Raw genomic sequence first — 27035 nt, 5'->3', positions numbered from 1 at the left:
GGTTTGGACTGTAAAGTACATATAGGGATATTGTTTATAGATTCCCTACAAATAAGGTGTCGGGGCATGGAGGGTGTATTGATTTGCTTGGATACCATAACAAAGTGCTACAGATGAGGTAGCTTAAACAGTAAAAATGTATTTTCTCCCTATTCTGGAGGTTAAAAGTCCAAGATCAGGGTGTCCGTAGGTTTGGTTTTTCCTGAGGTTTCTTTCCTTGGCTTCCAGATGGCTGCTTCTCTCTGCATCCTCACCTGGTCTCTTCTCTGTGTGCACACATCACTGGCACCTTCTTTCTGTGTGTCCAGATTTCCTCTTTTTATAAGGACACCAGTCAGATTGGATCAGGGCCCTCTCTAATGGCCTCATTTTAACTTAATTACCTCTTTAAAGGCCCTATCTCCAAATACAGTCACATTCTGAGGTCCTGTGGGGTTAGGGCTTCAACATATAAATCTGGGGGGCACACAGTCTAGCCCATAACAGAAGGCTTTAGTTTATTTAATAAAAAATTAAAAGCCATGGAAAATCTTTATCCTTAGAAGAGATGTGAACAGAACTCTGTTTGGGGGACAGGTTCCATGTGTTAGTTATATGTAGAATGAGTTGCAAGTAGGAATGGGGCAAATAAATTTGTCAAGATAATTAAAGTTATCTACACTGCAGGTATTCTAGGTCGAATGAGGGTGATGGCACTGGGGTACAGCTAAGAGGATATGGATGTGAGGGACACTGGCTTAGCAGTCAGCTGGAACTGCACTGACTGAGTTCCCAGGAAGACCAGGTCAAGTCACCAACAGGGCAGTCGGAAGGAGGGGCTAGGTTGGAGGGTGATGGTGTTCATTTTCTGTTGCTGCCCTAACAGAGCGTCACAAACTTAGTGGCTTAGAACAACACTGATTTATTTGCTCACAGTTCTGTCAGGTCAGAAGTCTGACATGGGTCTTACTGAGTTAAAATCAGGGTGCCAGCAGGGCCACATTCCTTCTGCAGGCTCCAGGGGAAAGTCTGTTCCCTTGCCTTTTCCACCTTCTAGAGGTGTCTACATTCCTTGACTTGTGGCCCCCAGCCAGCAGTGACATCACTCTGGTCTCTGCCTGCATCTTCAAATCTCCTTCTCTGACTCTTCTGCCTCCCTCTTTTGCTTATGAGTACCTTGTGTTTACACTGGGCTCCCCAGGATAATCCAGAATCACCACCACCACCCCCCTACCCACATTACAAGGCTCTTAACTTGATCACATCTGTAAACTCCCTCTTTCCCTGTGAAGGAACATATTCACAGGCACCAGGGATTAGGGTGCAGACATCTTTGGGGGACCATTATTCTGCCTACACAGGGAGAGTGTTGATGTGGCTTAGGCATGAGTCATGAGTGGCGTGCAATGCTGACATTCCTGGATAACATCAAAATCTCCCTTCGGTCAACAGTGTCCTCCTCATGCCTTTCCCAGTCTTTCTGGGGTAGCTTCTCAGCAGCAATGTGGGCATATGAGATGCTCATCTTCTTGTATGTCTCCTGCCCCCTACTTGGGCAAGGTGAATCTCTTGAAGGGCAGGATAACCAGAGAAAAGAGGAGGGGAAGTGCGCAAACCACATAATTGACCAACTATATGGAAGAGTTGAAGGTTCTTTGCTGGGGGTCAGATGGGGGCTGAGTGATCACTGAATCTGCCACTACAGAAAATTTGAGCCAGACTCACATTGGGTTTAAGTCGTGGACTTTCAGAATATTAGAAATGTAAAGGACTTTAGAGATCCTTAGTCCTGAAGCTGTCAATGTGGGCTACACAAGAGAATCAACCTGGGGATTGTTTAAAAACACCAATGTCCCACCCCATCCCCAGGGATAAATAGTTAGTTTGGGGCCTGGCTTAGGCATCAAAGTTCCCCAGGTAACTCTAATGTACAACCAGGGCTGAACACCAATGATTCAGGCCAACTCTTTACCTCCAAGTAAGGAAATTAAGACATTAAAAATTAAAAGATGGGCCCAAGAAGAGTGAGGACCAGTACTCAAGTTTCCCCACTCAGGGCTCTTTCCACCACACAATCCTAACCTCTACATTCCAGCATAATTATATGACAGATCTGGCTGATGGCCAAACTGTCCGCAGGGCAGAGTTCACATTCTTCTTGTTCACTGCGCTGTTCGCAGCACAAAGCACAGAGCCTGGGACCCGTGAGTACCCAGTTAAACATTCACTGAATGCATGAGTTGGAATTACACCTGTTGGCAGGCAGTTCAGTGCTAAAAGTAGACACATGTTCCTGACATGACTGACTGTCACTTCCCCTTTTTGACATGTGTTCTGAGGCAGATGACTGCGGGACCCACAGGCTTGATTGGCTCTCCCTGTTCTCAAGGACAACATGTTACTGATTTTCAAAGTTCTCTAAATTAATCATTGTAAGTGTGACTTGGCAATGACATTTGCTGTTGAAAACAGAACTGTCATAAGTAAATTAATCTGCTATTGTACTAATAAGATATTATGAAATGGTGATATGTGGATTTTAAAATAAAGTTATTTATTTATTTATTTTATTTATTTATTTTGAGATGGAGTCTTGCTCTGTCGCCCAGGCTGGAGTGCAGTGGCGCGATCTCGGCTCACTGCAAGCTCCGCCTCCCGGGTTCATGCCATTCTCCTGCCTCAGCCTCCCGAGTGGCTGGGACTATAGGTGCCCGCCACCATGCCCGGCTACTTTTTTGTATTTTTAGTAGAGGCAGGGTTTCACCGTGTTAGCCAGGATGGTCTCGATCTCCTAACTTCATGATCTGCCTGCCTTGGCCTCCCAAAGTGCTGGGATTACAGGCATAAGGCAACACGCCCGACCTGAAGTTCATTTTTTAATGTAGATACAAACATTTATAAAAAGAGATGGCCTAGTAAAATTCTTTTTTTGTTGACTTTTTTTTCAAGGTGTATTTCCATTTAAAGTGTACAATTCAGTAGTTTTTAGCATATTCACAATGTTACACAGCCATGGCTACTACCTAATTTTCATCACCCCTAAAAGATACCCTGGACCTGTTAGCAATCAATCCCAATTCCTCTCACCCCCCCACCTCCTGGCAGTCACTAATATACTTTCTGTTTCTATGGATTTGCCTATTTTCATCTAAATAAATAATCCAATATGGGACCTTTTGTGTCTGGCTTCTTTTACTTAGCATAATGTTTTCTTTATTTCTTTTCTTTTCTTTTCTTTCTCTCTCTCTCTCTCTTTCTCTCTCTCTCTCTCTCTCTCCCTCTCCTTTCCTTTCCTTTTCTTTTCTTTTTTTTCTTTTCTTTCTTTTTTTGAGACAGAGTTTTACTCTTGTTGCCCAGGCTGGAGTGCAATGGCACGGTCTTGGCTCACCACAACCTCCGCCTCCTGGGTTCAAGCGATTCTCCTGCCTCAGCCTCCCAAGTAGCTGGGATTACAGGCATGCGCCACCACGCCCGGCTAATTTTGTATTTTTAGTAGAGATGGGGTTTCTCCGTGTTCATCAGGCTGGCCTCGAACTCCCGACCTCAGGTGATCCGCCTGCCTCGGCCTCCCAAAGTGCTGGGATTACAGACGTGAGCCACCATGCCTGACCAGCATAGTGTTTTCAGAGTTCATCCATGTGGCAGCGTGTATCAGTAGTTCATTACTTTGTATTGCCAAATAATTAATTGTATGGATATGCCACATTTTACTTATCCATCCATCCGTTGATGGACACTCAGGTTATTGAGCTATTTTGAATAATGCTGCTATGAATATTTGTGTTACTTGCAAATCTTGAATCTACACATTTTTCTGTGTGGATATTTGTTTTCAGTACTCTTGGGTATACACATACCCAGGAGTTACTGGGTCGAATGGTAAATCTGTGGTTAACATGTTGTAACACTGCCAGATTACTGTCCTGACTCACTTCATAGATTACCAAGAGTATGTGTGTGTGTTCCATTTAATTCTCATAAAATTGTATGAGATTATTATTATCGTGATTTAACAGATGACTAAGTGGAGAATTTTAGGATAAGTGATTTACAGTAGACTAAAGGGCTAATAAGTGATGAAGCTGGTATTTTAGCCCACATGTTTATGTATGTATGTATGTATGTCTGAGGTGAAGTCTCACTCTGTCACCCAGGCTGTGAGTGCAGTGGTACAATCTAAGCTCACTGCAGCCTCTGCCTCCCGGGCTCATGCAATTCTCCTGCCTCAGCCTCCCGAGTAGCTGAAATTGCAGGCGCCCGCCACCACACCTGGCTAATTTTTGTATTTTTAGTAGAGACGGGGTTTTGCCATTTTGGCCAGGCTCATCTTGAACTCCTGACCTCAGGTGATCCACCCACCTCAGCCTTTCAAAGCGCTAGGATTACACATGTGAGCCACCATGCCCAGCCTTGAGCCCAGATATTTGGACCTTGAGTTTAGGTCTCTTTCCACAGTAACACTTCCTCAGTGAGATAAGTCATGACTGTATTTTTTCACATTAGTTTTTCATGCTGTTGTCGGTTTTCCCATCTGCTCTGCTTATTATTAAAAATTGATGTTAATCATTTTCCTGCTTATGAGATAGTACATGGGCTCTTATAAAAGTATGAGCATTATAGTGCTGTAGGACTTTTTAAAAAGTGATGCAAAACAATCCAGCCCCACAGAGCACTTGCTATTCATAGCTTGGTGCATGTTGCACTGAAATTTTTTTCAATACGTAATAATGTAATCACCTGACGGGTTTTTCCTGTCCACGGCACAGACAAAACCAATTCACTGAGACAGTGGTATTGCAGTAAAGAAGGAGTTTAATCAATATGAGGCTGCCCACAAAGGAGACAGAGTTACTATGCAAATCAGCCTCCTCAAAAGCGTGGAGATTAGACTTTTTTCCAGGATGGTTTGGTGGGCATGGGGCTAGGAAATGGGTGCTGATTGATTGGGAATGCGGTCATGGAGTGTGGAAAACAGGCTTCATGTGCTGAGGCTGCCTCTGGGTGGGGGCCATTGGACCAGTCGAGTCCCAAAAGTCCAGGTGGAGTCAGTCTGAAGAACTTCTCAAAAGACCAATCTTACATTCTACCATAGTGTTGGTATTAGTAAGAGCAATTGGGGAAGTCCCAAATCTTGTGACCTCCGGCCACGTGACTCCTAAGTAGTAAGGGATTATGGAAAATATGCCTACATCTTAAGCAGAATTCACGTACCTCTCATAATCCTAACCTTGTGGACTTTCATTAGATTTACAAAGGCAGTTTAGTTTTGGAAAGGGCTATTATCTTCCTTGCTTTAAGGTTGAACTGTCAACAAAATTCCTCCCAAAGGTAGCTTAGCCTGCATCCAGGAATGACCAAGGACAGTTTGGAGGTTAGAAGCAAGATGGCGTCAACTATGTCAGATTTCTCTCCTGTCATAATCTTTGCAAAGGCAGTTTTGATAATATACTTTCATAACTATTTCTGTTTTGTTTTTTAACCTATCTGCTGTACATACTGTTTTGCTACTTGCTTATTTTCTTGCTAACGTTATATCTGGGTGGCACATAGGTCTCCCCCATTCTTTCTAAGGTAGCCATCCATCTGTTTGGGAAAATGTGGCCTGAGGGTGAGTTCTTCTCAAACTCATTGTGTATGTGAGTCACCTGGGAATTTTGTTGAAATGCAGATTCTTATTACGTAGGCCCAGGGAGGGGCCTGAGATTCTGCATTTCCAGTAAGGTCCCCAGGTGATGTCCATGCTGTGGGTCCATGGACCATTCCATAAGCAGTGAGGACCTGGGGGCTTTTGAAGCCTGGTGGCACCCATCTGGTTCCTCCCTGCTGAGGCTGTTTTACCATTTCAGAATGAGATGCTGGAGGAAGGACATGAGTATGCGGTCATGCTGTACACCTGGCGCAGCTGTTCCCGGGCCATTCCCCAGGTGAGACTGTCCTTGCTGTGTGTCTCTTTCCCCTCCAGAGGACATTACTAACCCCGACTTCATCCCCAAACCAGAGAGCTGAGCTATTTTTTTTTTCCACATGGTAGGGAGTAAAGCAGGTCCTCTTATCCAAGGAAGAACCTGGATGACATTCAGAGAGCTTCCCATAAAAGTGATGACAGGGACCCATGTCGAGGGACTGAAAACACATTTGTTCAATATATTTTATTTCCAAAGCAGTATATGGTAACTACATGACACCAAAACCACTGCAGAGGGTATGAAGTAAAAAGCAAGATGTTCCCACTGCCTCACCCCAACCACCCAAACCCACCTCCCGCCATAGGATGGCCATGTACACTCTGTGACATACTCTTCTGGATCTTTTTCCTGACATGAATATTATTTTGTAAATTATTATTTACAAAAATGTATTGTTTCATGTTTCTATTGTTCTGCCACTTGCTTTTTTCCCCACTTAATTCTTACTTACTGACTTTTTTCATGTTGACACATACAGATATTTTTATTACCATCAGTGCCATCAGCATGTAATTAGCGGGTCCTATGGCAACAAAGTCAGCAAGCCACAGGTGTGTAAAGAGAAACTATTCCTGCCCCTTCTTCCTAATTCTAGGCCCCAGCAATAAACTACTATTAATGGTTTGGTTTGCATCCTTTCAGATTTTCTATGCCTGTCTTATATATGAGCACACATGCTGTCTTGTTTCACTTAACAAAAATGGGACCTGACTATTCTGTCACTTTTTTCAACTGTTTATGGTGACTTTGTTTCCTGGTTACATAGAATTGTCTCATTCCTTCTAACAGCTCACAGTGATATTATGTGATTGTAGCTTATTTTATCCACTTAATGGTCAACTAGTGGATATTTAGCATGATGCTGCCATTGTAAGACTTTCTAAGCAATAGTGTGAAGAATGTCCCTGTGCTTACCTTGGCTCACTCTTCAGATCCCGTGTATCCATTAGCAGTCTTGGCGTATGCATTGTGAGGATGTCTGCCATGGGTTTCTAATGTGCACACTGGTGAAAACTGCAGAGTAGGGGAAATGGGCCTGGGTAGGCCTAGGGGAGCTTTGTCCCAGGTGTATCCAGAACAATGGAAAGAACATTTCTCTCTACTTAGAATCCAGCTGGACCCTGCTGGAGTGAGGACAGGGGAAAGACTGAAGGAGGGAGAGCTTGCACATCAACATGAACACGTCAGTAGCTCACGGACAGGGCACAGAACTGAGAAGAAGGAAGGAGGGTTTTGTTCTTGGGACGAACTGGTTCCTTTCCTGCAGCCAGTGTCTGGGGAGCATTTCTGCCCCCTGTCATCCTGGTGAAGCAGGGGCTACCCAAATCTCCTCTCACCGGGATGAGCAGATCAGTTATCATCCAAAATCAGGTATATTTGAGAGTGAAAAAGAGCCCTATTTTGACCACAGGGCCGCACATGGTGGCTCATGCCTGTAATCCCAGCAATTTGGGAGGCTGAGGTGGGAGGATTGCTTGAGCCCAGGAGTTCAAGACCAGCTTGGGCAACATAGTGAGATGCCATCCCTACACAAACTACAAAAATTCACTGGATGTGGTGGTGCATGCCTGAAGTCCCACCTTCTTGGGAGGCTGAGTTGGGAGGATCACTTGAGCCTGGGAGGTTGAGGTTTCAGTGAGCCATGATCATGACACTGCCCTCTAGTCTGGATGACAGAGCAAGACCCTGTCTCAAAAACAAAATGAAACAAAACAAAAAACAGTAAGAAAACAACAGGTGTGAACCAGGACTGCCTGGGCAAACCAGGATGTGTGTGCCCCTACCGTCCCCCACAGGTGAAATGCAACGAGCAGCCCAACCGAGTAGAGATCTATGAGAAGACAGTGGAGGTGCTGGAGCCGGAGGTCACCAAGCTCATGAAGTTCATGTATTTTCAGGTGAGTGGGGAGGGGCAGTTCTGCATCTGGAGAACTGAAAAGACCCCTAGTTGTCTAATCATTGGGGTCTGCAGTTTTTTTGCCATGTTATTTATTCACTCAGCAAATGTTTTTTGACTGTGCCTTACACACCCCTGAGTGAGCAAGACAGATGAGTCTCCCCGCCCTCGTGATTTTCATCCTAGTGAGTATGTGAGTGTGTTTTGTGTAGGAGGAGAGACCGACAATAAGCAATACACATTAATATTCAGGGAATAATAAATTCTCTGAGTAAAATAACATTTTGAAAAATTCTGGGTGTGCCTGTGATGTGGGTGCTTCTTTAGGGACAGCCTCTCAGGAGGTGGCATTTGAGCTGGGACTCTAGAGAGAGAGACTGACCTGTGGTGACCAGGAGGAAAGGGTTTCAGGCAGAAGGTATCACGGAGGCAAAAGCCTTGAGGCTGAGGCTGGAAGGAGCTTGCTGTGTTTAAGAAGTAAAATGAAGGGCCTGGGTGTGAGGGAAATGGGAAGGTGGGGTGTGGGTATGCAGCCTGGGCGGGGAGCATGGCCTTTGGAGGCAGAGAAGCCCAAGTCACATCCCTGGCCCTTTCACTCTCGAACTGTGTGCTTGTGAGTTATTTAACGTCTCTGACACCTTGGGGTTGTTCACCTTGAAAATGACCTGCTTCACAGGTTTATGGTGAGAATAAATGAGGTCTGTTTGTAAAGAGCCAAGTGGGACCCTGGTCAGAGTAGGTTTCACAAATTGCAGCGGCTGTTAGCATCATGGACCTGCCTTCGGGAGCCCAAAATCTTTTTGGGAAGGCAGGGCCAAGAGAGAAGAACTATCCAGAAACTGATTGAGTGTGAAACTGAGAGTCCCCTGATGAGAGGTATTTACAGAAGGGAGGATCTGGAATAATTTAGAACTATGCTGTCTAGTGCCATAGCCATTAGCCACATGTGGGTACTTACCTTAATTAAAAAGTGACAACATGAAAAACATAAAGATTAAAAGCTAAACATGAGTAAAAATAAAATTTTTAAATCAAAGCATGAGGTAGGTTGGAAAAAAATGAAATGAGACACTATGAAAAATTCAGTTCCTCAGTAATCCTAGGCACATTGCAAGTGCTGAGTGGCCTTGTGTGATGGTAGCTGTCGTATTGGACAGTGCATATATGGACCATTTTCATCCTCACAGAGTATAGTTGGACTTAGACTCTGGAAGGAGAAAGTGTGACTTAGTCTTTGAAGGAAAGGACGGACTGGCTGGTTGGGCCTCTCAGGCCTATGGAAGCGGAGTGGAGCTCAAGCGGGGCCATCGTTTCTCTTCCCCATTCCTTCTCTGCTTTCCTTTTCTTCCTCCTCTTTCTTTCTTGTTCTTTCTGGGTTACTACAGTAGCCTTGTTTTGTTGTTGCTGTTCAACTGCCTTTTAAAATGTTTGGTACCAGTTTTATAGACATATACTTAACACATTCCATATAATTTGCCCATTTAAAGTGGATAATTTAGCAGTTTTTAATATATTCACAGAATTGTGCATTCATCACCGCAGTCAGTTTTATTTATTTATCTATTTTTGAGACAGAGTCTTGCTCTGTCGCCCAGGCTGAAGTGCAGTGACACTGGCTCGGCTCACTGCAACTTCAGCCTGCTGGTTTCAAGTGATTCTCCTGCCTCCACGTCCCTCCTGAGTAGCTGGGACCACAGGTGTGTGCTACCACACTCAGCTAATTTGGAATTTTTTTTTTTTTTTTTTTTTTTTTTTTTTTTTAGTAGATATGGGGTTTCTCCATGTTGGCCAGGCTGGTCTCAAACTCCTGGCCTCAAATAATCCACCCGCCTTGGTCTCCCAAAGTTCTGGGATTACAGACGTGAGCCATCACACCTGGCCCACAATCAATTTTAGAACATCTTCATTACCCCAAAAAGAAATCCCATACCCTTTGGCCGTCACTCCATAATACCCTCATCTCCGCCCACATCCCAGCCCGAGGCAACCACTAAGCTACTTTATGCCTCCATGGATTTGCCTATTCTGGACATTTCATATAAACTGAATCATACATGTGGTCTTTTGTGTCCATCTGGCTCTTTTCAGTTATATGTGATGTTTTTAAGGATCATCCATGTTACAGCATGTGTCAGAATTTCATTCCTTTTCAGGACTGAATACTATTCCATTGTATGGATGTACTATATTTTATTTATCCATTCATCAGTTGATGGACTTTGGTTTATTTCCACTTTGGGGCTAGGATGAAGAAACATTGATCATTCATGTGCAAGTTTTTGTGTGGACATATGTTTTCATGTCTCTCGAGTAGAGACCTAGGAGTGGAATTGTTGGGTCAGATGGTAACCCCACCTTTAAGCCTTTAAATACCCCCTTAACTATTCTCTCACTTTTATCTTTGCACCCTACAGTCTGTTCTCCCCACAGCAGCCAATGGGACTCTTAAAATATAATTCAGGCCATGTTATCTGGCCTCAGAACCTCCCATGTCTCCCCAACTCATGCAGTGCCCAAGCCCAAGCCCTCACAAAGGCCTACAAGAGCCAGTGCCCTGGCCTCATCTCTCTGTCTCCTGGTGCACTCACTCCAGTTCAGCCACCCTGGCTTCCTTCCCATCCCTGGAACATGCCTCAGGGCCTTCACACTGACCATTAAGTTACCCCGTATGCCCCTTTTTCCTCCTCTTTCAGCTTCTTTTCCTGAAAGTCACTTCTTGAGGATTCCATCTCTGATCTTCTTCCTTAGAAGGAGAACCCCTCTGAGCCTTTCTCCTCAAGCTTTCCTGCTTTGTTTTTCTCCATAGCACATACCATGTTCTAATAGATCTATGCATTGTTTTCTGTCTTCTCTCACTAGAATGTAAACTCCTAGGCCGGGCATGGTGGCTCACACCTGTAATCCCAGCACTTTGGGAGGCTGAGGCAGGCAGATCACTTGAGGTCAGGAGTTCAAGACCAGCCTGGCCAACATGGTGAAACCCAGTCTCTACTGAAAATACAAAAAATTAGCTGGGCATAGTGGTGTGTGCCTGTAATCTCTGCTACTCGGGAGGCTCAGGCGGGAGAATCACTTGAGCCTGAGAGGCGGAGGTTGCAGTGAGCCGAGATCGCGACACTGCACTCCAGCCTGGGTAACGGTGAAACTCAGTCTCAAAAACAAACAAACAAAAAAAGTAGAATGTAAGCTCCTGAAGGCAGAATTTCATTGCTTGTCTGCTTTTCTCTTTTGTTTCCTGCTCTGCCCCAGGACCTAGAATGATGCCTGGCACATAGTAGATGGCCATTAAATAGCTACTGGATGAATGAACCTCTTTTTCTCTCTGTATGTCTCTCTCACTCTTGGTCTCTACCACCTTATTGACTGGTTTCTGACACTGTCCTACGTGCTGGGAATGCCAAAATGAATAAGACATAATGCTCAGCCAATGTATGTTGAATGAATGCATTGATTTGAATCACTTGGGGGCAGGTTCCAGGCTCCCCTCTAGAAATCAGCTTTGGATTTAAGGACTCCTCTGAGAAAATTTGCCTGGCAGATTTGCCTTTCTCCAGAGGGCTGGCTCTAAGGAAGGCCCTAGAGGAGCCTGCACCCTGCCCCTACAAGGGAGCACAGTAAGCCGCCCCAGGGGACCTTACTCGCTGCCCCTCTGCCCCCAGCGCAAGGCCATCGAGCGGTTCTGCAGCGAGGTGAAGCGGCTGTGCCACGCCGAGCGCAGGAAGGACTTTGTCTCTGAGGCCTACCTCCTGACCCTGGGCAAGTTCATCAACATGTTTGCTGTCCTAGATGAGCTAAAGAACATGAAGTGCAGCGTCAAGAATGACCACTCTGCCTACAAAAGGTCAGGGCAACCTCCCCTTCTCCCTTTCCCCAGCGGGGCCCCTCCTCCAGGGCTGCCTGCCAAGTGGAGGAAGAGGATGGAGCCCCTCTCACCTGCTCTTTCTTTGGTACCAAACTAGCCATCTCCCAAACACAGCAGGGCTCGGCCTGATTCAATGTGGTTTGAGGAACAGGGCATAGAGCTGGGCCTTGGAAGAACTTAATCTTTGAAGAGTTTTATGTCTCAAGATAGAATCAAATCCTCATTCCCCCATCTGTGGAGCAGCAGCATTTTACGTTGCCCCATGTAATATGGAACCAGTAAGATCATCACAGAATGGTTACATTAGTCATTTTCTGCAAGAATCATAAAGCCAATTCAAACAGTGTATGTAGAAGAAGGAAATGAATTGGCTCACAGAAAGTCCAGGCACACCTGCACGCAGGCACTCAGATGATAATGTTAACCTGGGTGCCTCCAGCTCTCAGCTCGACCTCCTCCTCTACATTGGCTTCATTCTCAGGTCCGTGGAGTCTTCCAGCAGCTTTCCTCAGGCCAGTGCAGCAACCCCAGCTTCTAAGGAAGGACGGGATGCTGCTTCTTCCAAATTAGTATTTGGAACTCTGAATATCCTCCCAGGGAGGATTGCCTTTGATTCAGCTTGAGTCATATGCTAAACCTCCTGTCAGTCACTGGAGGTGTAGAGGTGGGGATACGCTGATGGGATGGTTGCTCGCCTTTGGAGTTCAGGGTCTCTGCCAGCTCTTAAAAAGATTAGCCAGGAGAGGTGTCTCACACCTGTAATCCTAGCACTTTGGGAGGCCACGGCAGGCCCATCACTTAAGCCCAGGAGTTCGAGACCAGCCTGGGAAACATAGTGAGACCCCATCTCTCTTTTTTAATTAAAACAAACAAACAAAAAGGACTGAAAGTGGGGGAGGAGTCGTTCCAGAAACCAGTATACAGCCACCCAGAAGTCTCTTGAGAAGGATTTGCTGTGCCTCTGATAAAGGCATCTTCTTGGGCTGCAAGGTAACCAGAGAAAACAGACTGATTCTCACAAGTTTACCTTCCTGAGTCAGCTGTGACATCTGGTGCTGTCCAGCAGGCAGGGCCCCGTCTCAAGGCTGACTTAGAAGTTGACAACTTTACAAAGTTTTTTTGTTTTGTTTTGTTTTGTTTTGTTTTTTTGAGATGGAGTCTCGCTCTGTCACCCAGGCTGGAGTGCAGTGTGCAATCGCAACCTCTGTCTGTCAGGTTCAAGCGATTCTTCTGCCTCAGCCTCCAGAGTAGCTAGGACTACAGGCGCCCGCCACCGTGCCTGGCTAAGTTTTGTATTTTTAGTAGAGACAAGGTTTCACCATATTGGCCAGTCTGGTCTTGAACTCCTGACCTTGTGATCCGCCTGCCTTGGCCTCCCAAAGTGCTTTTTATGGGTAGCTTATTGTATAATATCTTCTACCAAATTTTCCCCAGCTGCAGCCAGACTGCTTCTGTCATGGCCGCAAATGAGATTCTCTGCAGCCCAGCTAGGTCATGAGCAAGACGGGGTGTCTTGTCTGTTTTCACAGTTCGTGATGACACAGGTGGCACCATCTCCAGGTTAGGCTGGGAAGTCAGGCAGCCGCAGCTTTCTCCCATCAAGTCCTGCTTGTGTTCCCTGTGCCCGTCATCCCATCACCTGCAATTCTGTGAGGTTCCATAGACTTCTGTTTTCTATACAGTGCTTTGCTTTGGAAATGTTGAAGTTTTCCTGTAAATAATGGAATACACAACAAGTGCATTCTAGCATCCTACCTGCGCTGCTTCTCCGTAACTTACCATGCAGCCTCACTGGAGGTCACAGGAGGGTACAAAGATATCATTTTACTCCCTGTTTCACCACTCCTGGCTGGTTGATGGGATGCTAGTTCCCCTTAAACTATCTGAGATTTCAGAGATTTTTAGTACATTCCCGCCTTTTAATTTAAGGGGTCCTTATTACAAGGGTGTAGACAGCCCCAAAGCAAATGACTTCAGAACACACTCTGTTTCGACGTTAGCATTGCCTGGGATATTCAGAGCTCTTTAACTTCCAAGATGGTGTCACTCTGGGTTAGGTGGGCATGGGAGCCCGTGAGGCATGGTTTAGGCTGTTGTGCCTGGACAGTCCTCTCTGCAGCGCCCACTATCTATGTTTCAGGGCGGCACAGTTCCTGCGGAAGATGGCGGATCCCCAGTCTATCCAGGAGTCGCAGAACCTTTCCATGTTCCTGGCCAACCACAACAGGATCACCCAGGTGAGGGCAGACTCCTTGTTAGGCCTGACCTGGTGTCTCGGGGTTACGGGCAGGCATGTAGAGGTTGGGTGGACCACGAGCCCAAGCAGACAAGCTCGGTCTGCAGCTTCCGTCTCCGCTGCCCTCCGTGAGAGTGAAATGCAGCTGAGGACTTAAATCTCTCCTCCCAACCCCAGGTGGCCCATTCACCCTCTCCAGTTGTCATTCTCGTGAAGCCCTCTCAGCCAGTGCTCTGACCCTGCATCAGGGTTGAGAACGTGGGGTCTGGAGTTAGGCAGCCTTGTTTTCTAATCCTAGACCACCACTGACCCACTCTGTAAGACCTAGGGCCAATCTAAGCCTCAGTTTCCTCTTCTGTAAAATGGGTCTGTTATTTTGAGAATATTATGAGAACCCAGCTCATAGGACTGTTGTGAGAAATAAATGATACCAGTATATGAAAAGTCCTTAGCATGCAGATCCTGACAGATGTTCAGGGCCTAGGAAGACATAGTTGTTATTGCTACCACTGGTTTGCCAGGGCACTCCCCTCAGCTGCCATTTTCCCATTTTGCCCAACATAAGCAAGACAAGCATCACTTGTCTTGCTTTCTGTCACTTCAGCCTAAACAGGCTCTAGCAAGAATGTCTGCAGGACTCAGGACAAAACTGAGGGGATCCTCCATCTTCCAAGGGTATTCACGCTTAAATCCATATCACAGAGGCCCTTGGGTTGACAGGGCCCTCGCCACTCTTTGTTAACTGCAGAAAGCTGTTCAGTCACTGAGGCCTCAGGTTTTCTTTCTCTTGCCTGTGGGAAGTACCAGCAGTGTCCTCCTCTGCATACCCTGCAGGGTCCTGGTTGGTCCCTTTGGAGAGAAAGGGCCTGGAGTGGGGACCTCAGACCCTTCTCTAATAGATGTTTTTCTACTGCTGTGTCCTGCCGGGAGGGAGACACCTGCCCCACTCCCCACCACCAGCTCTCCTCCCCCGGGTGGGGTTTTGCTGCCATTGTCTGAGAAGACATCCTAGATAAACCCACGTCCTCCAAGCTGAGCTGAAATGACAAGAAGCCTATTGCTGTAAAACTGAGCTGCTTTTTAGCTCAGGCCAGGAAAGCGCTTTCTAACCATCAGAAATGCCGGGGAATTAAATAGGGGGATGAGTTCCTTGCCATGGGAGGTGTGCAGGAGTACTGTGGGGACATCAAGGAGAGGATTCAGGCATCAGGTGCCAGCTGGCATGCAGGCTGCCCTCCCTGGAGCTGTGATTCCTGGCCATCAGTGGGGACCACACCTGCCAGCTGTGGGCCTTCTGCAGGGGTGCAGGTGAGGGCACAGGATACATGCGCTGCCTAACCTGAGGGTGGCGCTGCTGTTCAGTGTCTCCACCAGCAACTGGAAGTGATCCCAGGCTATGAGGAGCTGCTGGCTGACATTGTCAATATCTGCGTGGATTACTACGAGAACAAGATGTACCTGACCCCTAGTGAGAAACACATGCTCCTCAAGGTAAAACTCCCTTGAGGCCACACCCATGGGGCCTGGGCTTACCCTCTCACCTTCTTCTTATTAAAAATCCTTTTTAAAAAACAATGCTTCTTTTTTTCTTAAACATTGATACAGATCTTACTGCACAGAATGGTTTGTAACTTGTTCCTTTCCTATAGTATAATATACCATAGTCACCTTTCCAGATGTCATTAAGGCTATTTCTACAATGTTATGTTTAATGACTGCCAAGTATTCCATTGTTTTGGAACATTGTCCTGTAACATATCCCCTGTGGTTGGATATTTGTTTGCTAAACTTCATTGAACACCCTTGTAGCAGTTCTTGTGCACATCTTTTTGTCAAGCCCAACTTCCTAGAAGAGGATTTGCTGGCTCAAAGGGAAAAACAGAATAAACCTTTTTTTTATTATTATTTCAATAGTTTTTGGGGACCAGGTGTTTTTTTGTTGCATGGAAAAGTTCTTTGCTGGTAATTTCTGAGATTTTGGTGCACCTGTCTCACAAGCAGTGTACGCTGTACCCAAAGTGTAGTCCCTCACCCACCTCCCTGCCTTTTCCCCAATTCTCCAAAGTCTATTATATCATTCTTATGCCTGGGCACCCTCGTAGCTTAGCTCCCACTCATAAATGAGAACATACAACATTCTGTGTTTTCGTTCCTGCGTTACTTAACTTAGAATAATAGCCTCCAACTCCATCCAGGTTGCTGTGAATGCCATTATTTTGTTCCTTTTTATGGCTTAGTAGTATTTCCTGATGTGTATATAGAACACATTTTCTTTATCTGCTTGTTGGTTGATGGGCATTTAGGTTGGTTCTATATTTTTGCAATTGTGAATTGTGCTGCTATAAACATGTGCGCAAGTGTCTTTTTCATACAATAACTTCTTTTCCTCTGGATAGACACCCAGTAGTAGGATTGCTGGATCAAATGGTAATTCTGCTTTTAGTTCTTTAAGGAATCTCCATACTAGAAAACAAAATAAATCTTCAAGCTTTTGCTACATTTTGCCAAAGTGATCACAATTGTTTCATCAGTTTACACGTTTCATTCCAGAATTGTCATATTTATTGTTTTGAAAAATCTGGAATATACAGCAAAGCATAAAAAAAATTAAATCTCTCACAATCTCTTCACCAAGAATTAACACTTTTAGCATTTTCTTTTCCAAGGTGGAGTCTCATTCTGTCTCTCAGGCTGGAGTGCAGTGGCACAGTTGTGGTTCACTGCAGCCTCTAACTCCCAGGCTCGAGCGATCCTCCCACCTGAGCTTCCTGAGTAGTTGGGACTATAGGCACATGCCACCTCACTCAGCTATTTTTTTAAAACAATTTTTTGTAGAATCAAGGTCTTCCTATGTTGGCCAGGCTGGTCTTGAACTCCTGGGCTCAAGCAATCTGCCCGCCTCAGCCTCCAAAAGTGCTGGGATTACGTGCATGACCCACTGCGCCTGGCCTACTTTCAGCACTTTTATATATGTCCTTCTAAGTTTTTTGCTATGCTTATATATTTTCAAAATTTGCAATCTGCATGACCATGTATCCATTTTATCTCATGTGACTAAATTTATTTGGCGATGTTATGCTGCTGTGAAATAATGTGATTTCCATGAGCCTTCCTTAGCCATTATTCCATTGTTAGCTTAGGTTGTCTCTAACTGATACCTCACAATTGTAGCACTGACGTGAACAGCCTTTTCCCATTCTTTATACACGCTGCAGAGCCCCTTTTGATTCTGTCCCAGATCCTCACTTCTCAACATTCTGGTGGTTTTTCCTTTTTTTCCTCCTTCAGTGTCTCTCCTGCTATTCTGAGAATCCCAGCCCCGTGTTGGTGCTCCTGTCTTACATGTCTTAGTACCTCAGTTAAGTTTGCAGGGCTGGGTGGCTTTGAGACTTGTTCACTCTGGCTTGCTCCCGACCGTCAGAAATCCAGAGAAGCCAGTCACAGTTCACACACCCCTCTCACCCCTGGTGCTCTGCCTGAGCAGTTGCTGTAGACTTTCCACAAGCTAAGTCACTACCTACCAGCCCACCAAGTAGTCTTAATGTGGCTTTCACATTCTCTAGAGTTCCACAGCCGGACTTCCCTGCCTTCTTCCCTCTCTGTTCCCCGCCCTCTTCAATCTGGCCTTCACATGGTTTTGCCACATGGGTAGTTTGTATTAGTGAACTCAGATGCCACCATCGGGCACTGTCTGCTCTTACGCAGAAAAGGATGAAGTTCATTCTGCAGAACAAAACATACCCACAGAGTGGCTCACGCCTGTAATCCTAGCGCTTTAGGAGGCCAAGGTAGAAGGATCACTTGAGCCCAGGAGTTTGAGACAACACAGTGGAACATGATCTTTATAGACAAATACAAAAATTAGCCAACGGTGGCGTGAATCTGTAGTCACAGCTTCTCAGGAGGCTGAGGTAAGAGAATCGCTTGAGCCCAGTAGGTTGAGGCTGCAGTGAGCCGTGATCATATCACTGCACTCCAGCTTGGGTGGCGTGGTGGGGGAACAGAGTGAGACCATCTCAAAAAAAAAAAAAAAAAAAAAAGTAAATGTACCCACAGGGGAAGCAACCCTAGCAGTACCCTGCTGCATCCTGTTCATGTCAGATGAGAAATAGAGGCACAGAGAGAAGTGACTTTCTCGCGGTCACACAGCTGCTCAGGTCCCCTTCTGCATACATTTTAAAAGGAGCAAAACAAGCCAAGCCAGCATTCAAGAAACTGTTAGAAGGGTTGGAATCAAAAATGTCAACCCACTCAGAGGGCAAATTCAGGAAGATTTTTTTTTTAAATTAAAGTCACCAGCAGCTCTTGGAAATCTTTACATTGTCCTTTCTGTGGAGAAAGAGGTGGATACTTTCACATTCACTACCTGTTCAAGTATTCATCAGATGCCTGTGTTGCGCCACACCCTGGGATACAGCAAGGAGCTAGGAGCAGCCCTTTCTCTCAGAAAGATCTAAATGCGGAAATGTCAACAGATTCTGTTCAGCTCCTGTCTCTGCTGCTTAGCTGTGTGGCCTTAGTGAGCTGTCTAACCTCCTTGTGTCTCTGATTCCTCATCTGTAGAACAAGGTTATTGCCGAGAACTTGACTTGAGAAAATAATGCTTATTAATGCTCTGAGCACAGACTCAGGCCCATAGTAAGGGCTGAAGAAGTAGCTGCCATAGTAATACACTAAATTTCTGGTTGAAATTAGACTTCTATTTCCTGCCTTTATTTGAAGATGCATAGGTGTTTATAATATAATGTGCGTCTCTACCGGGTGTGGGGGTGTGTGTGTGTGTGTGTGTGTGTGTGTGTAGGACATATACAGACTTACATTTTTGTTTTTAAACTTTTCCAGCGGATGTGATTAGTTTCTATGCTGTGCCTCCTTCTCATTCTAGGTGATGGGCTTTGGCCTCTACCTAATGGATGGAAATGTCAGTAACATTTACAAACTGGATGCCAAGAAGAGAATTAATCTTAGCAAAATTGATAAATTCTTTAAGGTCAGCAACTGGGGCTGGGGCTGGGCAGAGGGCTGAGGTTACCAGAGCTCAGATGTCTTTGGGGGAAAGGGATGAAATGAGCCAGGAAACTGTCAGTTTTTTTTAATTGAGCTGTAGCTCCAAAGATCCCAAGAGTAGGAAGAGGGAGAGAATAGAACAGCAGGGCCTCCAGCTGCCATCGATGGAGGCATTTATGCCCTAGAAGGCTGTTGCATGAAAGCCACACATAGTTCCAAGTTTCAGGATTCAGCTGGGATTTGGCTAGGAGGAGGCCCTATGCTTCTTTTTGAATGCTGCTTTTTTTTTTTTTTCTGAAGTCCCTTGTCACTTAAAGCGGTGCATCCCAGAAGACAGCACCTGCTCTAATTTCCAGTATAAATCAGAGCTCGCAGAAGTAGAATGATTAAAGACTGGATTTTAAATTGGTTGACATTTGTAAAATCACAGGCTCTCACCTGGTACACCAGGGGCCACCTCAGCTTGCCCTTACCTCTGGAGAGAATGCCTCAGCAACATCCGTCATCTACTCACTCTATTTCAGTGCCTCTGAGAGTTGATCTTTTGGCTCCAGATCTTTAAAAATTTGCAGTTAAACTAAGCCTCTTAGAATTTTGCGGAGGAATCTTACACTTTGGAATTAACTTCCCATGTTCTCAATTTATTCTAGCATTGGGCACTGTGGGCTTGGAGCAAGCCTGAGAGGTCAGACGTGGGAAAGCCCAGATTAATATTCACAGCAAAATTCCTTAGTGGTGTGACATGCAGGGCACTAGATTGGGCCTGAGTCCCACTGACTCTTCAAGGTTAAGGAAAAGGAACATAAGTCACTAAGAGGAATCCTGTGCCTTGGCTTTGCTTGTTTTCAAGGGTGGAACTTTTACTTTTCTCTAGAGTTGCCCCAAATGAAAATAGGGCTCATTTTGGGAGACCCTTGCAAAATCTTTCCTAAGTCAGCATGAATGAGATGAGGGTCGAAGAAAGAGAATACAACCCTTCCCTTGGCAGGCCTGGGTATAAGTCTGGCTCTGCCACTTAATAGCTGGATGACTTTGGGAAAGTCGCTAAATCTTTTTTGACTCTGAAACTGAGTTCCAAGTCTGGAAAATGTGAATACCAAGGGTATGGGCTCTGTAGGGTTGCCTGGAGGATTCAGTGGGGTTACAATAGATGACTCAGAGCCCTGGGTTGTATAATCCTGGCTTCTTGACTTCTAGCTGGTCTGACTTTGTGAAAAATCACTTAAGCTGTTTAAGCTTCGGTTTCTTCTCTGAAATGGGAAAGATAATAGTACAGGCTTCACAGCGCTCTTGTATGGCTTGAGATACTCTTTTTAAAGTGCTTGTCGTAGTACCTAGTGCGTGAGAAGCACACGATAAATACCAGCCTCCCTGCCATTTGCCTTGGTTTTTGGTCTGGAGTTGTCTGCCCTCTGATGTTAGGTATTACTATGATTTTAATTGCTTTGAAAGTACAGACTTTCTCAGGAAGACTAACAGCACTCAGACACCTGCTTCTAGCCCAGAATTCATAGCAGCAAGGATGCTTTAAGCCAGGGAAGATTGGAGCAGAAAGGACCCTGCACTGGACAGCCGTCCATCCAGTCCTTGGCCTTCACCCATGCTGTTGGCTGAGTGACCTTGGACAAGTCACTTTGCCTCTCTGGGCTCCATTGCCTAGAACATAGAGTTGGTTGGAGGCAGGGGAGGACCTGTACACGACTAGGGTTCCTTTTGGCTTCAGAGTCACATGGTAGCATCATTGGAAGCAGAAACTAGGGGTCGGCCCCCAGGCACACACAGAGGCGTGCCTCCCCCGGTGGGGTGGCAGCGAAGGCGGCCGCCCCAGCCCCTCCTCAGCATCTCACGAGCTGTGTTTGCTTCCTTTGCAGCAGCTGCAGGTGGTGCCCCTTTTCGGCGACATGCAGATAGAGCTGGCCAGATACATTAAGACCAGTGCTCACTATGAAGAGAACAAGTCCAAGTGAGTGCCTGCCGTAATGTCTCTCGGCTCCCGCAAGGATGCCCAGCCCGGGCAGGGAGCCGAGGGGCCACTTCAGCCCCTCCTCCCTCCCCAGAGTCCTGGGCAGGTGGATTCCATCAGAATACAGGCGCCGGCCGGAGGGGAGCCGCGAGGGTGCTCTGAGCCCTTTTGTATCCGCCCTTTGCTGCCAGGTTCAAAAGGGCTCAGAGCACAGCCACGCCCCTTGTCCAGCCCAGCAGTGACTCGCACGTCCTTGCAGCAGGACAGCAGGAGTCCACCTCCTCCTCTGGAGGAGTGGCCAGCCCTCAGTGGTCTGGTGAGGAGAGGTGGCGTTGTTCCTCCTCATGCTGATTCTCTCAGGTTAGATGACCGTGTGCTAAGTCCATCGTGGAGTCGTGAATTGGGTGGGCAGCCTCACCTTCAGCCACTTGATAAACCACAATTCTAGGTCATCTGTGCAAAGGCCTGGGGTGTCAGTGCCTCACTGAAATTGGGGGGCTCCAACCTCGGCTGCCCCTTTGGTCTCTGAGGCTGTTAGGGAGGTTCCTTCTATGTGCTTCTCACCCAGAGTTGTGGCTTTTCCACACAGAGGGGAACCAGCTGTCCTTTAGTCGAGGGTGAGTGTATTGGCATCTTAAAAAGATAGAAATGGAGTGTCCTTGAACTGCATCTGCCTGGAGCCTCTGCAAATGAGTGTCCGAAGGAAGCTCGCGTAGTCGCTTCATCACCCTCTGGCTGCCAGCGCGTGAGGGGGTTTGCAGGAAAAGCAGGGAATGGAGAATGCTGAACTCATTCCTCAGCCCCCTGCCTGACTTCCCGACCCGCTGAAGCTGGCTGGGAGCAGAGGCTGGGGGAGTGACGGGGGCGGGGTGTGAGGGGCCGGGTGCTCCCCTCTCCACAGGTAACTCTCTGAGTGATACTGAAGGGAGGCCTGAGGAAGGCTGTCACTGTTCTGCTGTTCTTATGAGGGGTATGTCAGGGCTCCTTCTGAAATACTAAATTCTCCCTAGAATCTTTTTTCTGCCTTGTCTGGTGCTTGTGCTTCGTCTGTCTGCTGGGTCACCAGCACCTGAGGGTAGAAGAGGGGGTGGTGGTTTTTCTCTTGGGCATGGAGAGTGAAGATGTTCATTCATTCATTTCCTCTCTGACTTAGGATGGTTTTCCTAATGACATCTTTTCACAAGAAGTGGAAAAGAGGCAGAGGGAAGGAGGAAAGAGAGTGGAGAGAGAAGGAGAGAAGGGGGCGAAAGGTAGAGGGGGTGGGTGGAGGGAGGGGCCACCCCCATGTCTCAGAGTGACCCTGGCTTCCCCCACCACATGTGCTTCCATGTTGCCAGGGCACTGTTGGAAAAGAGGCACAGTCACATTCAGATTTCCGCAATCTCAGCCCAAAGGCCCCCCAAAGCCAGCTTCAGCTGCAGAGTGTGCTGTCAGAGTGGGTAGGCTGGTTTTGGAGGTTGCCCACCTTGCTTTTTCTGTGCTTGGATTCCACCCCTTTGTAGCCCTAGAGACGCTGTCTTCCCTCCCCTCTCACATTACTGGTAAGTATTATGGACCAGGTATCTGGAAAGGCCTGCAGTTGGGTCCTAGATGAGGCCAGCCCCAAGGAGGAGGAGGAGGAGGAAGGACTGTTCCACTAGGCCTGAAGCTCCCACAGTGTTGGACTTAGCAGGCTCTCTTGCTGAGGCGGCTGGGATACCATGTGGTGTTACCCAGGGGAGTTGGCCATGTGGGCTGAGCACCAGGAGCAGCTAATGCCTGTCCCACCCAGGCACCTGAGGCTGGGACCCTCTCCGACCCCGTAATTTTCTACCCAGGTGGACGTGTACCCAGAGCAGCATCAGCCCCCAGTACAATATCTGTGAGCAGATGGTTCAGATCCGGGATGACCACATCCGCTTCATCTCCGAGCTTGCTCGCTACAGCAACAGTGAGGTGAGCACACAGGCTGCTGGGAAGCAGGCCCATGGGCCCAGGGCCAGAAGGGGTAAGGAGCAGCCAGGAAAGAACGTGGATCCACGGAACACTGGAGAGTAGGAGGGAGGGAGGCAGGAGGGTAAAGTGCCAACAGCAGCGGTTTTAGAGCCAAGCAGACTGGGGTGAATTCCGTGGTGCTGCTGCCCTTTGCAAGTTATTCAACATCTCTCTGCTTCAGTTTCCTCATCTGTGAAATGAAGGTGATAACAGTATCTATCCTGAAAGGTTCATTGAGAGGATTAAAAGATATGGCAGATAATAAAGGCATGGTGATGGTTAGTTCTGCCTGTACGTGGTAAGTGATGCCAACCATCGCCACGCTGGATGGCAAGAAAACAGAACACGCATACTCATAGCATTACCTAAATGTTTTTAAACTACACAGCAATAAATTATCATTGTAAAAAAATATCACTAATATACTTAAGGGCAGATGAAGGTCATAAAAATCTCCACTAATACCAATAATTACATTTCACTTAATTTTTCCTTTTTTAAAAACTTTTTTTTTTTTTAATGGAGACATGATCAGTGCACAAACCTCAGGAAAGAACACAAATAAGCAAAAGGAGAGAAAATCACATAAAATCCTACCATCCCAGAACCAACGAAGACTGGTATTTGGATGTATATATTCTTCTGGTTCTCATCCCATACATACCCTCCTAACACATGAATATGCTGTTTGAAAAACACTGATCCTGGCCGGGCGCGGTGGCTCAAGCCTATAATCCCAGCACCTTGGGAGGCCGAGACGGGCGGATCACGAGGTCAGGAGATCGAGACCATCCTGGCTGACACGGTGAAACCCCGTCTCTACTAAAAAATACAAAAAACTAGCCGGGCGAGGTGGCGGGCGCCTGTAGTCCCAGCTACCCGGGAGGCTGAGGCAGGAGAATGGCGTGAACCCGGGAGGCGGAGCTTGCAGTGAGCCGAGATCCGGCCACTGCACTCCAGCCTGGGCGGCAGAGCGAGATTCCGTCTCAAAAAAAAAAAAAAAAAAGAAAAGAAAAACACTGATCCTGTGACTCAGATTCCTTTATTACATAGCACTCGTGGGTGACTGTGCACTGACCCACGTATGCTCACTGCTTCCACCATGTGGCTAACAGCCATGGTGACTCTGCTTTACAAACCCCAACTCAGGAGATGCCTTTGATCACAGAGCAACGTACCTGAAATGGGGACAGTCTGACAAATGCAAGGAGTTGTGGCCATTAGACCATGACTTGTAGTCATTAGACTTGTGGCCCACAGGGACCAAGGTCAAGCCCAGACCTTTAGCTTTCTAAACATATGTTACCAATCAATTGAACTGAAGTTACAGGAATAACTTATTCTTTATTTAAAATTTCTTTAAAAATTTTTTTTAAATATATTATTTCTTTTTTAAAAATAGAGGCAGGATCTCAATTATGTTGCCCGGGCTGGTCTCGTACTCCTGGACTCAAATGATTCTCCTGCCTCAGCCTCCCCAGGTGCTGGGTTTACAGGCATGAGCCACTGCCCCCCGCCAGAGCTCTTAATTCCTACTCACATTTTGATGTGGTCTGAGAATGAGTCTGGCCAAAGATGTTTTTTAAAATTATATGCTCTATACATGTTGATTCTCATTATTCACAGGAGTTCTGTAAAGTGGTCATGAACTCTGAAGTAGCAAATACTAAATCATTGCCCCAAGAAGAAATCAGAGTTACAGTTCTGTGAGCCTCTGGTCACAACATTTTCATCAACTGATCGTTATATAACCTTGTTTTATACGTGCTTCTGTTTGAAGACACTTGATGTGATCTCTACTCTTGATTCATTAGCTCATGACCAACAGCACGATAACTCACGCCTGAACAAAGCCGATCTAGAACGCGTATTTTTTTTTTCCATAAGGCATGTTACAGCTTTCTTGCACAGAGGAACACTATATAGCGCATTAGCTCTAAGCTTGGGGGCCATTTTAAATTGAGCAGTTGGAGTTAAAAGCACAAAAATACAGAAAACATGGCACTAAGTAGACTTCAAAAAAGACACTTGTTTACTGTATGAGAGCTGAAACAAGGCAGAGTCACTTTGTCCGACTTCAGCTGGGAGTGGGTGTATGTCTGCAAATGACTGAGAAATCACCATGAGTGTTGATTTTGGGGTTACAAATAAATTTTAACCAGTAAGAGAATTCACAAATACAGAATCCGCCAATAAGGAGGACTGGCTGTATATGTATATGTGTGTATGTACATATACACACACACGGAGTATGTTTGTGCATATGCACATATTCTGTATCATTGTGGAATATTATATAGATGTTTATCCACTGCCTTTCAATCTGTGAGTCATGTCTGATGAGTTGTGAAATCAACTTAGTGTTTGTGATTAGCATTTTTATATAAGTATAGAATAGAAAATCAGAAGGAATCCCATATATTAAGAGTAAGATTGCTTTGTAAAAAATATTGTTGAGGCTCTGTGTGACAGCTCACGTCTGTAATCCCACCACTTTGGGAGGTTGAGGCAGGAGGATTCCTTGAACCCAGGAGACCAGCCTGGGCAACACAGTGAGACCCTGTCTCTAAAAGAAAAAAAAAGAAAAAAAATTGTTGCATACATATATTTAATATCTGTATGTAGATATATGTTCATGAGTTACCATATAGTGTGCACTTCCTACAGTGAATGCGGTCAGAGTTTGAAAATTGCTGCCCTGTAATACTCCAGGGTGGTTATGAGTGGGGCTCTGGCATCACCACCTGAACCCAAACCTTCAGTGATTTATAAACCACATGGCCTTCAGCAAGACACTTGTCTGAGCCTCAGTTTATCTGTCAAGGGGATGTAATAATAGCACTTCCCTGCAGTGTTCTTGGGGGAATCAATGAGATAACATATAAAAGTGTCAGGCACATAGACCGTGAGTATGACACTTGATGCTCCCCAGGTGGTGACGGGCTCAGGGCTGGACAGCCAGAAGTCAGACGAGGAGTATCGCGAGCTCTTTGACTTAGCCCTGCGGGGTCTGCAGCTTCTATCCAAGTGGAGCGCCCACGTCATGGAGGTGGTAGGTGTCTCCGGGTAGAGGGCCTCACACTGACCTCTCTTTCTTTGGAATCTGCCTCCATCTCCCCCTAGCGCTGTCTTTTTAACAGATTTATGGAGTTATAATTCACATGCCGTACCATTTACCCATTTAAAGTGTAAGTTCGTCGGTTTTTAGTATATCCGCAGAGTTGTATAGCCACAGTCAAATTTAGAACATTTTCATCATTTCAAAAAGAAGCCCTGTGTTATATCCCCTCCCATCTCCCTAGCCCTGAGCAATCTGCTTTCTACCTCTATAGGTTTCCCTATTCTGGATGTTTCACATAAATAAAATCATATGATATGTGGCTTTTTGTGTCAGGCTTCTTTTATTTTGCATACTTTCAAGGTTTTTCATGTTGTAGCATGAATTAGTACTTTATTCCTTTTTTTCAGCTGAATAATATTCCATTGCATGGATCCTCCACATTCTGTTTGTCCGTTCATCAGTTGATGGACATTTGGTTTGTTTCCACTCTCCCCAGTACTCTTGGAAGCTGGTTCATCCCACAGACAAGTTCTGCAACAAGGACTGTCCTGGCACTGCAGAAGAATATGAGAGAGCCACGCGCTACAATTACACCAGTGAGGAAAAATTTGCCTTCGTTGAGGTAGGTGAGACTCCCTGCATCTCCCTCTGTCCCTGAGGCTGTAGCTCATGGTGGTTCCTGCGTAGTTCTGAGCAAGAAAACAACATTGGTTGCCCCAATTTGCATGCTTTTCCCTGTCCTCCCATCTAAATTAATTTGTCAGAAGTTATTCTGTTACTCAGAATTGATTAGAAACTCATTCTGTTCTTAAAAATCCAAAGAAAAACATCCATTCCACTGGAAAAATGGGCACGAAGAAACCAACAGAAGAAACAAACACAAATGGCTAAAAGAGGTATGAAAAATGCCCAAAGTTATCAGTGGTCAAAGAGCTACAGATTGGAATAAGATGGGATACAGTGTTTACCATCAGGATAGCAGAGATTTGACAGCTGGGTGATGCCTGTTGCAAGTTAAATTGCAGGAAATAGACATTCTCATGTCTTTAGTGGTCAGTCTACATTTTATAGGCTTTCTATGAGAGCAATC

The 27035-nt window shown here is 46.0% G+C and overlaps 1 protein-coding gene across 3 annotated transcripts in view; it reads left to right on the top strand.

The window, feature by feature from the left end:
• LOC105482372 (cytoplasmic FMR1 interacting protein 2) overlaps positions 1-27035 on the top strand; it is a 133559-nt gene that overhangs the window by 23336 nt on the left and 83188 nt on the right. For all 3 annotated transcript variants that reach the window (XM_011742420.3, XM_024793007.2, XM_024793008.2), the window contains exons 4-13: positions 5826-5903; positions 7742-7843; positions 11502-11683; positions 13845-13941; positions 15303-15431; positions 18826-18930; positions 20819-20910; positions 22728-22845; positions 25817-25936; positions 26442-26567. In XM_011742420.3, coding sequence (XP_011740722.1) covers positions 5826-5903; positions 7742-7843; positions 11502-11683; positions 13845-13941; positions 15303-15431; positions 18826-18930; positions 20819-20910; positions 22728-22845; positions 25817-25936; positions 26442-26567 — 1149 coding nt within the window. The remainder of the gene's footprint in view (positions 1-5825; positions 5904-7741; positions 7844-11501; positions 11684-13844; positions 13942-15302; positions 15432-18825; positions 18931-20818; positions 20911-22727; positions 22846-25816; positions 25937-26441; positions 26568-27035) is intronic.

This window comes from Macaca nemestrina, chromosome 6 (genome assembly GCF_043159975.1).
Source record: "Macaca nemestrina isolate mMacNem1 chromosome 6, mMacNem.hap1, whole genome shotgun sequence".
In the NCBI taxonomy this organism is placed as follows: domain Eukaryota; kingdom Metazoa; phylum Chordata; class Mammalia; order Primates; family Cercopithecidae; genus Macaca; species Macaca nemestrina.
The sequence above is the reverse complement of the archived record's forward strand: the minus strand, read 5'-3'. Positions and strand labels throughout refer to the sequence as shown.